The 11565-nt window shown below is 47.7% G+C and overlaps 1 protein-coding gene across 1 annotated transcript in view; it reads left to right on the top strand.

The window, feature by feature from the left end:
- zfhx3b (zinc finger homeobox 3b) overlaps positions 1-11565 on the top strand; it is a 220201-nt gene that overhangs the window by 106626 nt on the left and 102010 nt on the right. Inside the window, exon 5 of the mRNA XM_056278772.1 lies at positions 9010-9241. Coding sequence (XP_056134747.1) covers positions 9010-9241 — 232 coding nt within the window. The remainder of the gene's footprint in view (positions 1-9009; positions 9242-11565) is intronic.

The raw sequence follows: 11565 nt of genomic DNA, 5'->3' as shown, positions 1-11565 counted from the left end.
GCTGTGAGCAGCGCTTCAGCCCACGGAGAGAGAGAGACATGGACTCTGTTAGAGGAGAGAGAGAGAGAGATATGGACTCTGTAATACAGAGGAGAGATATGTACTCTGTTAGAGGAGAGAGAGAGAGAGGAGAGGGAGAGAGATATGGACTCTGTAATACAGAGGAGAGATATGTACTCTGTTAGAGGAGAGAGAGGGAGAGAGAGAGAGATGGACTGTAATACAGAGGAGAGATATGTACTCTGTTAGAGGAGAGAGAGAGAGAGAGAGAGAGAGACATGGACTCTGTTAGAGGAGAGAGAGATGGACTGTGTTAGAGGAGAGAGAGAGAGAGAGGAGAGAAAGAGAGATGGACTGTAATACAGAGGAGAGATATGTACTCTGTTAGAGGAGAGAGAGAGAGATGGACTGTGTTAGAGGAGAGAGAGAGAGATGGACTGTGTTAGAGGAGAGAGAGAGAGATGGACTGTGTTAGAGGAGAGAGAGACATGGACTCTTGTTAGAGGAGAGAGCGAGAGAGACATGGACTCTCAGAGGAGAGAGAGAGAGATGGACTGTGTTAGAGGAGAGAGAGAGAGAGAGAGAGAGAGAGAGAGAGAGAGAGAGAGAGAGAGAGAGAGAGAGAGAGAGAGAGAGAGAGAGAGAGAGAGAGAGACATGGATTCTGTTAGAGGAGAGAGAGAGATGGACTCTGTAATACAGAGGAGAGATTTGTACTCTGTTAGAGGAGAGAGAGAGATGGACTCTGTAATACAGAGGAGAGATATGTACTCTGTTAGAGGAGAGAGCGAGAGAGAGATGGACTCTCAGAGGAGAGAGAGAGAGATGGACTGTGTTAGAGGAGAGAGAGAGAGAGACATGGATTCTGTTAGAGGAGAGAGAGAGATGGACTCTGTAATACAGAGGAGAGATATGTACTCTGTTAGAGGAGAGAGCGAGAGAGAGATGGACTCTCAGAGGAGAGAGAGAGAGAGAGAGATGGACTCTCAGAGGAGAGAGCGAGAGAGCGATGGACTCTCAGAGGAGAGAGAGAGAGAGAGAGATGGACTCTCAGAGGAGAGAGAGAGAGAGAGACATGGACTCTCAGAGGAGAGAGAGAGAGAGAGACATGGACTCTCAGAGGAGAGAGAGAGAGAGAGATGGACTCTCAGAGGAGAGAGAGAGAGAGACATGGACTCTCAGAGGAGAGAGAGAGAGAGGCATGAAATTAAAAAAAGAGAAATAGCAGCATGCAGAGAAAGCTTGGTGCGAGTGTTCCCGGGGGTTCAGGGTGTTTGTTCCCGGGGGTTCAGGGTGTTAAGTCAGAATACTGGTTTGTGCAGGTAAAGTTTGGGTGATTGGTTTATTATAACAGTAGCCAGATCTCTGTTTTAGGCTGTGGCTGATGACACATTTCAATTAATTAAGACAATCGTGAAGAATAATAAGTGTTTCCGGTATCAGAAGTTCTCAATATCAGGCGTCCGGGAAGCGTAGCGGTCAATTCCATTGACTACCAACACGGGATCTCAGGTTCGAATCCCCGTGTTGCCTCCGGCTTGGTCGGGCGTCCCTACAGACACAATTGGCCGTGTCTGCAGGTGGGAAGTCGGATGTGGGTATGTGTCTTAGTCGCTGCACTAGCGCCTCCTCTGGTCGGTCAGGGCGCCTATTCGGGAGGGGGGAACTGGGGGGAATAGTGTGATCCTCCCATGCGCTATGTCCCCCCTGGTGAAACTCCTCACTGTCAGGTGAAAAGAAGCGGCTGGTGACTCCACATGTATGGGACGAGGCATGTGGTAGTCTGCAGCCCTCCCCGGGTCAGCAGAGGGGGTGGAGCAGAGACCGGGATGGCTCAGAAGAGTGGGGTGATTGGCCAAGTGCAGTTGGGAGAAAAGGGGAGGGGGGGTTCTCAAAACCTCTTTGGCTTTTCAAAGCGGTCAGTCGGTGGCCGTCCCAAATCACCACATTGTGATTTATGGAACTTGAAGGCATCTGTTGGATGCACAAAGTTTTTCGGTGCTGAATTCTGTAATAAACACAGTGCTTTGTTCAGTCTGAGTTACTCAGAAGGACTAGTTCTACTTCTACTACTACCACTTCTAGGTCTATCTCTACCTCTACCTCTAGTTCTACTTCTAGTTTAGTTCTACTTCTACTACTACCACTTCTAGGTCTACCTCTACCTCTAGTTCTACTTCTACTTTAGTTCTACTTCTACTACTACCACTTCTATCTCTACCTCTACCTCTAGTTCTACTTCTAGTTTAGTTCTACTTCTACTACTACCACTTCTAGGTCTACCTCTACATCTAGTTCTACTTCTACTTTAGTTCTACTTCTACTACTACCACTTCTAGGTCTACCTCTACATCTAGTTCTACTTCTAGTTTAGTTCTACTTCTACTACTACCACTTCTAGGTCTACCTCTACCTCTACCTCTAGTTCTACTTCTAGTTTAGTTCTACTTCTACTACTACTACTTCTAGGTCTACCTCTACCTCTAGTTCTACTTCTAGTTTAGTTCTACTTCTACTACTACCACTTCTAGGTCTACCTCTACCTCTACCTCTAGTTCTACTTCTAGTTTAGTTCTACTTCTACTACTACTACTTCTAGGTCTACCTCTACCTCTAGTTCTACTTCTAGTTTAGTTCTACTTCTACTACTACCACTTCTAGGTCTACCTCTACCTCTAGTTCTACTTCTAGTTTAGTTCTACTTCTACTACTACCACTTCTAGGTCTACCTCTACCTCTAGTTCTACTTCTACTTTAGTTCTACTTCTACTACTACCACTTCTAGGTCTACCTCTACCTCTAGTTCTACTTCTACTTTAGTTCTACTTCTACTACTACTACTTCTAGGTCTACCTCTACATCTAGTTCTACTTCTAGTTTAGTTCTACTTCTACTACTACTACTTCTAGGTCTACCTCTACCTCTAGTTCTACTTCTAGTTTAGTTCTACTTCTACTACTACCACTTCTAGGTCTACCTCTACCTCTACCTCTAGTTCTACTTCTAGTTTAGTTCTACTTCTACTACTACTACTTCTAGGTCTACCTCTACCTCTAGTTCTACTTCTAGTTTAGTTCTACTTCTACTACTACTACTTCTAGGTCTACCTCTACCTCTACCTCTAGTTCTACTTCTAGTTTAGTTCTACTTCTACTACTACTACTTCTAGGTCTACCTCTACCTCTAGTTCTACTTCTAGTTTAGTTCTACTTCTACTACTACTACTTCTAGGTCTACCTCTACTTCTAGTTCTACTTATAGTTTAGTTCTACTTCTACTACTACTACTTCTAGGTCTACCTCTACCTCTAGTTCTACTTTTGCTTCTAGTTCTACCTCTACTTGTATTTCTACTTCTAGTTTAGTTTCCTTCTACTAATACTTCTAGTTCTACTACTACTTCTAGTGCTACTTCTACTACTACTACTACTACCACTTCTACTTCTGGTTGGTTGTGTGTTGGATGGGACGTGGTCGGCATCACGTTGGGAGCTTCAGATTAGATGTGCTCAGTGTGTGGATGTAGTGTGTGTGTGTATGGTGGTGTGAGACCAGGTGTGTTGTGGTTGTGGTAATATGGCGATATAACTTAAATGTTGTCCTTCCCTGGTCTTAAAGGCTGCATTATGAGACCGTTTTCTGAACTTCTTCCACTGTTTTAGTGACATGAACAAGGGACGTCTCTTCCTGCTTGTCAGCATATCGACATTACTATTGATCCCTTATCAATATTTACTGATGCGTCAATATCTTATGGAAGCACCAACAGACATCCACTAACTATCACCACATTGTCTATATTGAGGTATTCAGTGTCAGTTTTGGTGGTGTTTGATTGGTCAATATGGCCGAGCTCTACAGAGCAGGCGGTGGAGAGCCGGTGTGGAGAAGAGAAGACTCAGGTCTCGCCTCCACATCTTTGAGTACATCCATCCGCTCGGTGCTCCTTCACTCCTGTATAGTTGCCGTGAACGCCCAGTCAGTTAAATGCAACCGAAGAGAAACCGGAGCCCGGCAAATAGCCTGGTTTCCTCCATCTTGGAGCCTCTGGCCAGGGCCTCAGCGGGGCGCTAGAAAGCCCAGAGCAGCATTGGACCACTCCTCCAAAGTTCCCCTACATGACTTTTTCATTAAGCCGCCAAATTCCTGTGCTCCAGTTGGAGGTGATTTATCAACTGGGGGCTTCATTGCAGGATCATAGGAAACAGACATAGGCCCTGTCTCACGCATTATTATGTTTCACATCCAAGTGTGTGTGTGTGTGTCTGTGTGTGTGTGTGTGTGTGTGTGTGTGTGTGTTTCCGAGGGGCAGATTCTACTGAGTTGCATGCCATATTTTCACTTCCTGATACGATCCATGGAGTCCCTCACATGGCTCATTCCTATAAAAGGCCAGTGAGTGTCCACGTGCACGTGCACTTGACCGTCACCGGGCTTTTTGTCGCTGTCATTAATAAAGTGAGTTCTGCCCCTCCAGAGTGTCACGTCAGCTTGTGACGGTACTCCGTCGCTCGCCCTTCCGATGCGAGACGCGGCCGGCGGCGAGGCCCCGGGTTGGCCCCCGGCGCGGACACGGTGACTGTGTTGGTGTAGGAAGAGCTCCGTCGTCGGGCGGTTTGGGCCGTGCTGGGTCCGGCTTGCGGGCCCGTCAGGCTCGTTGGTGAGTTATGGCCTCTTCTGGGGCAGGCGGTCTCAGGTTCACTCCTGTATAAATCCTGGCCTTTTTATGGCGAGCCGTAAAACTTTTTTTTTTTTAACCTCCAGAGAACAGCTTTGATGTTCAGGTCAGGTGGTGTCAGTCTTCTTTTCTTTTCTTTTTCTTTTCTTTTCTTTTTTTTTTTGGAACTTGTCTCCTCGCAGATTTTTGAAGCTTGACTCATGTATGGCAAGAACGTTTTGATTTTTTTTTTTGGATTTTTTTTAAATTCGAGACATCTGCTACGACTTAAAACCCGGTCAGCAGGATAGATTTGGTGTTATCTGCAATCGAATCCGTCTCTCAGGTTTCCTCGTACCTTCAGTTCCGATGCAGTATGTGTGCGCTTGGGGTTTTTTTCGGCGGGGGGAAGTGATGGAGCTGGTAGAACATCCAGCGGCACCTATTCAATGACATCATGGAGGGCTTCAAACGAGGCGAGAGAGGAGAGCACGCAGAGACACACAGCCTCTTACAATCACCTAATAACTCTATTACACCGAGCTGTGGGGCTCGCACACCACGGAGGAGGGGGAGGAGGAAGAAAAGGAGTCCTATTCGTCTTCCTGGAAGCGCCGTCCTAATGTACGTTTTAGGTGGAGAAGTGAGAAATATGAAACCGCGCTGAATGGAGCACAATTGCCCAGAAAAGCCCACAGCAATATTAGAATATTGGCAGAAAATTAAACATTAGCAGAGGAGGACGGGAGCGTTTGGAGAAGGCAGGAATGATGATGATGTTGTGCTGTTTCCTTCAGCACCCGACTCACGTGTCGTGTCACCTTGCATCTCCCTGCCGTCTCATCAGCACCGGCCTCTGCAGGTCCTCCTCGCCAACCCACCAGTCCTTCTTCACCCGCGTCCTACCCTGTGTGTGTGTGTGTGCGTGTGTGAGCGAGTGTATGTGTGTGTGTGTGTGTGTGCGTGTGTGAGAGAGAGAGACTGTGTGTGTGTGTGTGTGTGTGTATGTGAGAGACTTTGTGTCTGTGTGTGTGTATGAGGGGTTTTTGTGTGCGTGTGCGCGTGCGCATTGAGGATAAATGTGGTCCATAAACCCCAGGATGGGTATTGTTAAGAAACAGACAATAATAAAACAAACAATAACTTTTGCTCATTTTGTTAATTTGTTTGTTTGTTTGTTGTGTTGGCAGTGAAAGGAAAAGTTGATGTAAAGCAGCACAGTAAAGCATCAGCAGGCTGCAGCCTGCAGGTCGCTGCAGGAGTACTCCACACCTGCAGCGTGTCAGGGTGATGGGTTCATGTGTGTAATTCATGTTCCGGGGTTATTTTCTCCCGGCGCATGTAGACTTCCTCCTCCTCCTCCTCCTCCTGCTGCTCCGCCGCCGAGTCAATCTACCAGAAACCTTAAAGATGAGGTATTCCTGGCGAATCTCTGCCTTGTTTGTTTGTTGTTTTGTGGCATTTTTATTGTTCTGAAGCGATCAGCAAGACCGGAAGTGGTCGTGGTGCGTAACGAGTCATTAGTGGTCAGCGGAATGTAAGCGGACGTGGCGTCAGGCGGTTCCGTCCATCTTCGGGGCGTTTGTCCTGCTGCCCGGCCCAAAGCGGGAAATGCCACTCGAACCGATGCGGAGGTGGTGCTGTACTTCAGTAGGTTTTTCGTGTGTCCGTACTTTACTTGAGCATTTATTTTTCTGACAACTTTGTACTTTTAACGCAAATGTCTGTGCTTTCTAATCCTTACATTTTCAAAACAGGCTCGTTACTCCAGCGTTAGTGCATGTGAGGGGAATTATGGTTTATTAACCTTATCACCCTGTACACTCATGAGTCCGTCTGTAAACCATGGATTATTGTAATCGAGCTGGAGACCGGATCTGAAAATGGCGCCTGTTCGTTCCTATGAAAAAGTTTCTGGCTTCCGGGTTGCTTCCGGGTTACTTCCGGGTACGCGGGGCCCACTGAATATGCGCAGTAGTGTTACTCCCATCATGCCGCTGTGAGTGCAGAAAAGAAGATCTTTCTGGGCTTTGGACATTAAAAAAAAAGATTAAAACCCCACGACTTAAAACTATACGACACAAAGAGGAATAATTGACCATGATTATAGCTGCACGTGTCCTGTCAACAGTTTTCCAGGCGCCTCTTTTACGGGGAAAATGCTTTTTGGGCCGCAGGGGATTTTTCGCTGCAATACCGCGAATGACCACTGGAAAAATGTGGCCGCAAGGCTGAGCGGCGGCGCCGTATCCGGTTCTGCTAATGCGTCCATGCTCTTAGCGGAGATGATCTCGGATAGTCTCGCGATACCAGACAGACGTGATTTTATGTGAAGTTGGAACGGTAAAGATAGTAGATCTGAACGATTTTGGGGGGGGGGGGGCTATACCGGTGTTGTTGCCCTTTTTTAATTCATATTTTCCGGGGAGAGACCTACCATAAAATGATCCACCTCTCTGGCTCATATCCACGGTGCCTTGTTGGAAGTCATGGACGCTTGAATTCATAAAACAATCTTTTGTCCAAGGATTATTTTCAGGCTAGACTTCTCACGTTAATCTGCGCCTTCAGCTAAATTAAAACACAATGATAATGGAACTGACTAAAAATAAAGGTGACATGGTGAAATGGCCGAGCCTGTACTTTTTACTTTTATACTTTGAGTACATTTCAGAGCCTGCACTTTTTACTTTTATACTCTGAGTACATTTCAGAGCCTGTACTTTTTACTTTTATACGTTGAGTGCATTTCAGAGCCTGCACTTTTTACTTTTATACAAGTTGAGTCAGTACTTATACTTTTACCAGTCTATTTTTACACAAGTATCTGTACTTCTGCTTGAGTAAAGAATGTGTGTACTTTTGCCTCCTCTGAACCGGTGCAGGAAAAAGAACTTGTGATGATTGACGTTGATTGCGGTGGCAGAAATGCGCAGCGAGGCTGGTGAGTTTAACACGGGGACGACGCATGACGAGCGGGAGACAAGTGGCCTTAGCGGGTCTGTCACTTCCAGTGTAAACATGCAGAAACAATCAGCGTAATGCTTCAGGGATAATGGTCAATATCTCCGCCGCGCCCCCACGCCCGGCCACGCCGTGTCGGCCGGCAGCATTGATTGAGCCATGTAGGAGGTAATTAGACTGGATCTCTGTGGTGCGGGGGGCACGTCACGGCGGCGTGATGTCACAACAGGGTGTTAGGCATGCGGCGACACTATGGCGGGGTGGGGTGGGGTTGGGACGGGGTGGACTGGGAGGTCAGGGCTGTTGCTGAGTCTTGGAGGAAGCGCCGGAGGCTGACGGGTCAATACGGAGGCTGATTTCCTGCTGATTTCCTGTCGCCCGAAAATCGTCTTTCTGTTGGGGAATGTTGCGTGTTGTTTCAGAATGTATTTCCCCCCCCCCCCCCCCCCCCCCGGGTCTGCCATCTCCTCCCCGTCACAGCCTGAATTCACCTCTCTGTCTCTGTGAGACATTGAGGATTTGACTTGCCATGATCAATACTTAGCATCCCATGCGTGAAACAGGCAGATGTTTGGAGTTTCCTTTTCAGAGACGGGAGGCTTGTGTTGAGTGAAGGGGATCAATGCCGCCTTCCGCTGGTGAGGCTGCAGAGCCGCGGTGTCTGGAGGGGGGGGGGGTGCTGGTGTGTGTGTGTGTGCCTCGCTCGCCCTCGGGGCCCCTGAGAGCTGCGTGCATCAGCGGCCCCTCTCCTGTCCTGTTAGCCCGCCGATACAGACACGCACGCCGATACAGCGAGCGCAGTCCAAACAGTTGTCTTGAAGTGGAAGAGGTCTGGGTGTTAAACAACAAGGCTGTGATTGGGAATTGATTTGTTCATTTGCCAACTGTGTGAGTGAAAGTGAGTCAGTGGTGCCTAGCCAGCTCACTGCCATCTGTAAAACCCTCGCTCTCTCTCACTCTCGCTCTCTCTCTCTGTCCCCCCCTCTGTCTCCCCTCTCTCTCTGTCTCTCTCTCCCATTCTGTCACTATCACTCACTAACACACCCGTACCAGATGATGTTTTGGTTGTTGAACGCAGCTTGGTTAGAGGTTAAGTTGGCATTTCACCAGTTAAACAAGGGAATTCCAGTGTTTGTGACTTGGTGAGGTGTTGGCGAGTTCATGCGTGGAGTGACTGAGGAGCACAAATGATTTATAGAATTTTTAATTGATCTTTAATTATTATTTCTATGTTATGATGAGATTTAATGTAGTTTTGATGATACGCAAAGGTGTTTGACGAAGGGTGGCTGGTTCTTGGGGGAAGTGTTTTTGATGTAATAGTGTTTTCATTATTGGTCATAGAAGTGTATTGAAAGTGAGGGTCTCTCTCTCTCTCTCTCTGTCTCAGCACCTGCAGCAGCATGAGAACGCGGTGGAGGGCGACGCCTGCTACTACCACTGTGTGCTGTGCAACTACTCCACCAAGGCCAAGCTCAACCTGATCCAGCACGTGCGCTCCATGAAGCACCAGCGCAGCGAGAGCCTCCGCAAGCTGCAGCGCCTGCAGAAGGGCCAGCCGGAGGAGGAGGAGGAGCTCAGTGCCATCTTCACCATTCGCAAATGCCCTTCATCGGATACAGGTCAGAACGATGAGAGACATACTGTGCCTTTAACACCGCCGCTGTGTCCCCCGTTTGAGTCTCTGCAGCTGTCTGTCTGCCTTCCTCTTCAAAATTTCTGTTTATACCACTTCTTGTTTCACACACACACACACACACACACACACACACAAACTTGCTCCCTTGAGGTGCTCCATTGCCCTGATTTGAACATTTCTTCATTATGCTGAGTTGGGAATTATATCAGGATCTTCCTGTTGTCCGCTGGAATGTTCTCTCACCACCAGGAATCGACCAAGACTTTGGTTTTTGGTTTTTTGTTGCTGTTTTTGTGTGTATTTGATGAAGCTTGGGTAGATTTCATGGTCTCGTTGTTTATGTCTGTAGTAAAAGCGGTGTTTTCTCTGGATGTGAGGTGAGATGATGTGGAGGTGGTAGGACAGCGGCTGACCGATGCTGAAGTGTTGGGTTGAGCCACAGCGTGCTGTTTTGAGGCAGGCTGGAGCGGCGGCCGACATGCCACGCTCAGGTCTCTGCAGCCTGCACGGTCCGGTGTGTAAAATGACAACTACATTTACCATCACATCACTGTGAGCACAGTAACGGGACGGTTACGGCAGCGTCGTTCGTCAGAATAAACACGCCGTGATGTTTCAGTTCATACTGAGGAGTTACTCATGGGCGTTATTACAGAGGTTCGTTACTCGGGAGTAAACTGTGTAACGTGTGCTGCTCGCCGTGCAGGCGGCGGAGACGCGGGACGTCCTGCCCAGCTTCTGAAAACACCCGAGAAGGAGCCAGCCAAACAAACAGCAGCTGTGCCAAGCGAGGGAAAGAGACAACAGAGGGAAGGAGAGAAGTAGTGCAGAGGCAGCGTGGACGAAAACAAAGAGCCCGCGCTGCTCATTTGTTCTGGGCTGTGGGGTGAGAGAGAGAGAGAGAGCTGCGGTCAATTAACACTCCTTTTTAGCAGAGATTTGGTTTTCTAATCACTTTAACTCCTGTGGCCTGACAAAGAGGCTCTATTGTGTGTTTGTGAGAGAAACACAACTACCCTCACGCATGCACGCACACGCACACGCACACACACACACACAGTGTTGCAGGGAAAAAGGGGCCAGGCTGTGAAGACGCTTTGTTCCAAGCAGGCAGGGATAATGAAGCCGGCGGCCAGGAAATTGCGCAAAAGGCAGTCATAGATCTGAGGCAAATCATTAGAGAACATATTTAGCCGAGCAATTAGGGACAATTAAGCTTTATGCTCGCTGCACTCCAAATATGTTAATGACTTCAGTACAGTGGACAACTGAACATGCAAAGGAAAGAGGAAAGAGCATTTAGGTTAAAAGGCTGGTGGGGGCTGGGACGCCGGCTTTACGTCTGTTCGGGGCAGGGAGAGTTGTGATGTGCTCTGTAAAGAATGCTGTTATATTTGTGTGTGTGTGTGTGTGTGTGTGTCTTTTCATCCTGCCTTTGATGTGTATTTAATGAATGCCCAGGTTTGTGCAGGTTGTGAGAGTGAGCTAAGGTAATTAAGTAATGGACCAACGTGGAGGGGCTGTGTGTGGGCACACACACACACACACACACACACACACACACACACACACGGCAGTCCTACAGAGCTATATCAAGCTAATATATTCCTCACTAACGTGACCAAACCAAACCAAATACTAGTAAATAAGCAGCACACACGGCAGCGTTGCAAAGGAAGTGGTGCTGGCCGTGGTTGGAGCTGTCGGTGAGCTTTGGTTGCGGCGCTGCAGTGTGTGCGTCAGAGTCGACGCTTTGATGATGATCTGATTATCTTGATTGCTGTCATGTCTTCCCTCTTTTCCCCTCTAAGTGGTTTAGGTACAGTGTTTTAGCTTCAGTGGCTCAGATGAAAGAGCTTCTGCAGACATGACCTTTCTGCCCGGCTAATAGTCATGAGGACAATAGAAACTCATCTGATAGTCATGAGGACAGTAGAAACTCATCTGATAGTCATGAGGACAGTAGAAACTCATCTGATAGTCGTGAGGACAGTAGAAACTCATCTGATAGTCATGAGGACAATAGAAACTCATCTGATAGTCATGAGGACAATAGAAACTCATCTGATAGTCATGAGGACAATAGAAACTCATCTGATAGTCATGAGGACAGTAGAAACTCATCTGATAGTCATGAGGACAGTAGAAACTCATCTGATAGTAATGAGGACAGTGTGCTCAGTAATGAGGAGCATGTCCCTAAACTATTAACCAGTAAAGAATCATGGGCAGGTCCATTGTCCCTGTCCAGCATGACGGACATCTTGTCGGTGAGCAGTACTTGTCAGTATTTGTCAGTGAGCAGCA

This window comes from Lampris incognitus, chromosome 4 (assembly GCF_029633865.1).
Source record: "Lampris incognitus isolate fLamInc1 chromosome 4, fLamInc1.hap2, whole genome shotgun sequence".
Lineage (NCBI taxonomy): Eukaryota > Metazoa > Chordata > Actinopteri > Lampriformes > Lampridae > Lampris > Lampris incognitus.
This window is presented reverse-complemented; position numbering and strand designations above follow the sequence as displayed.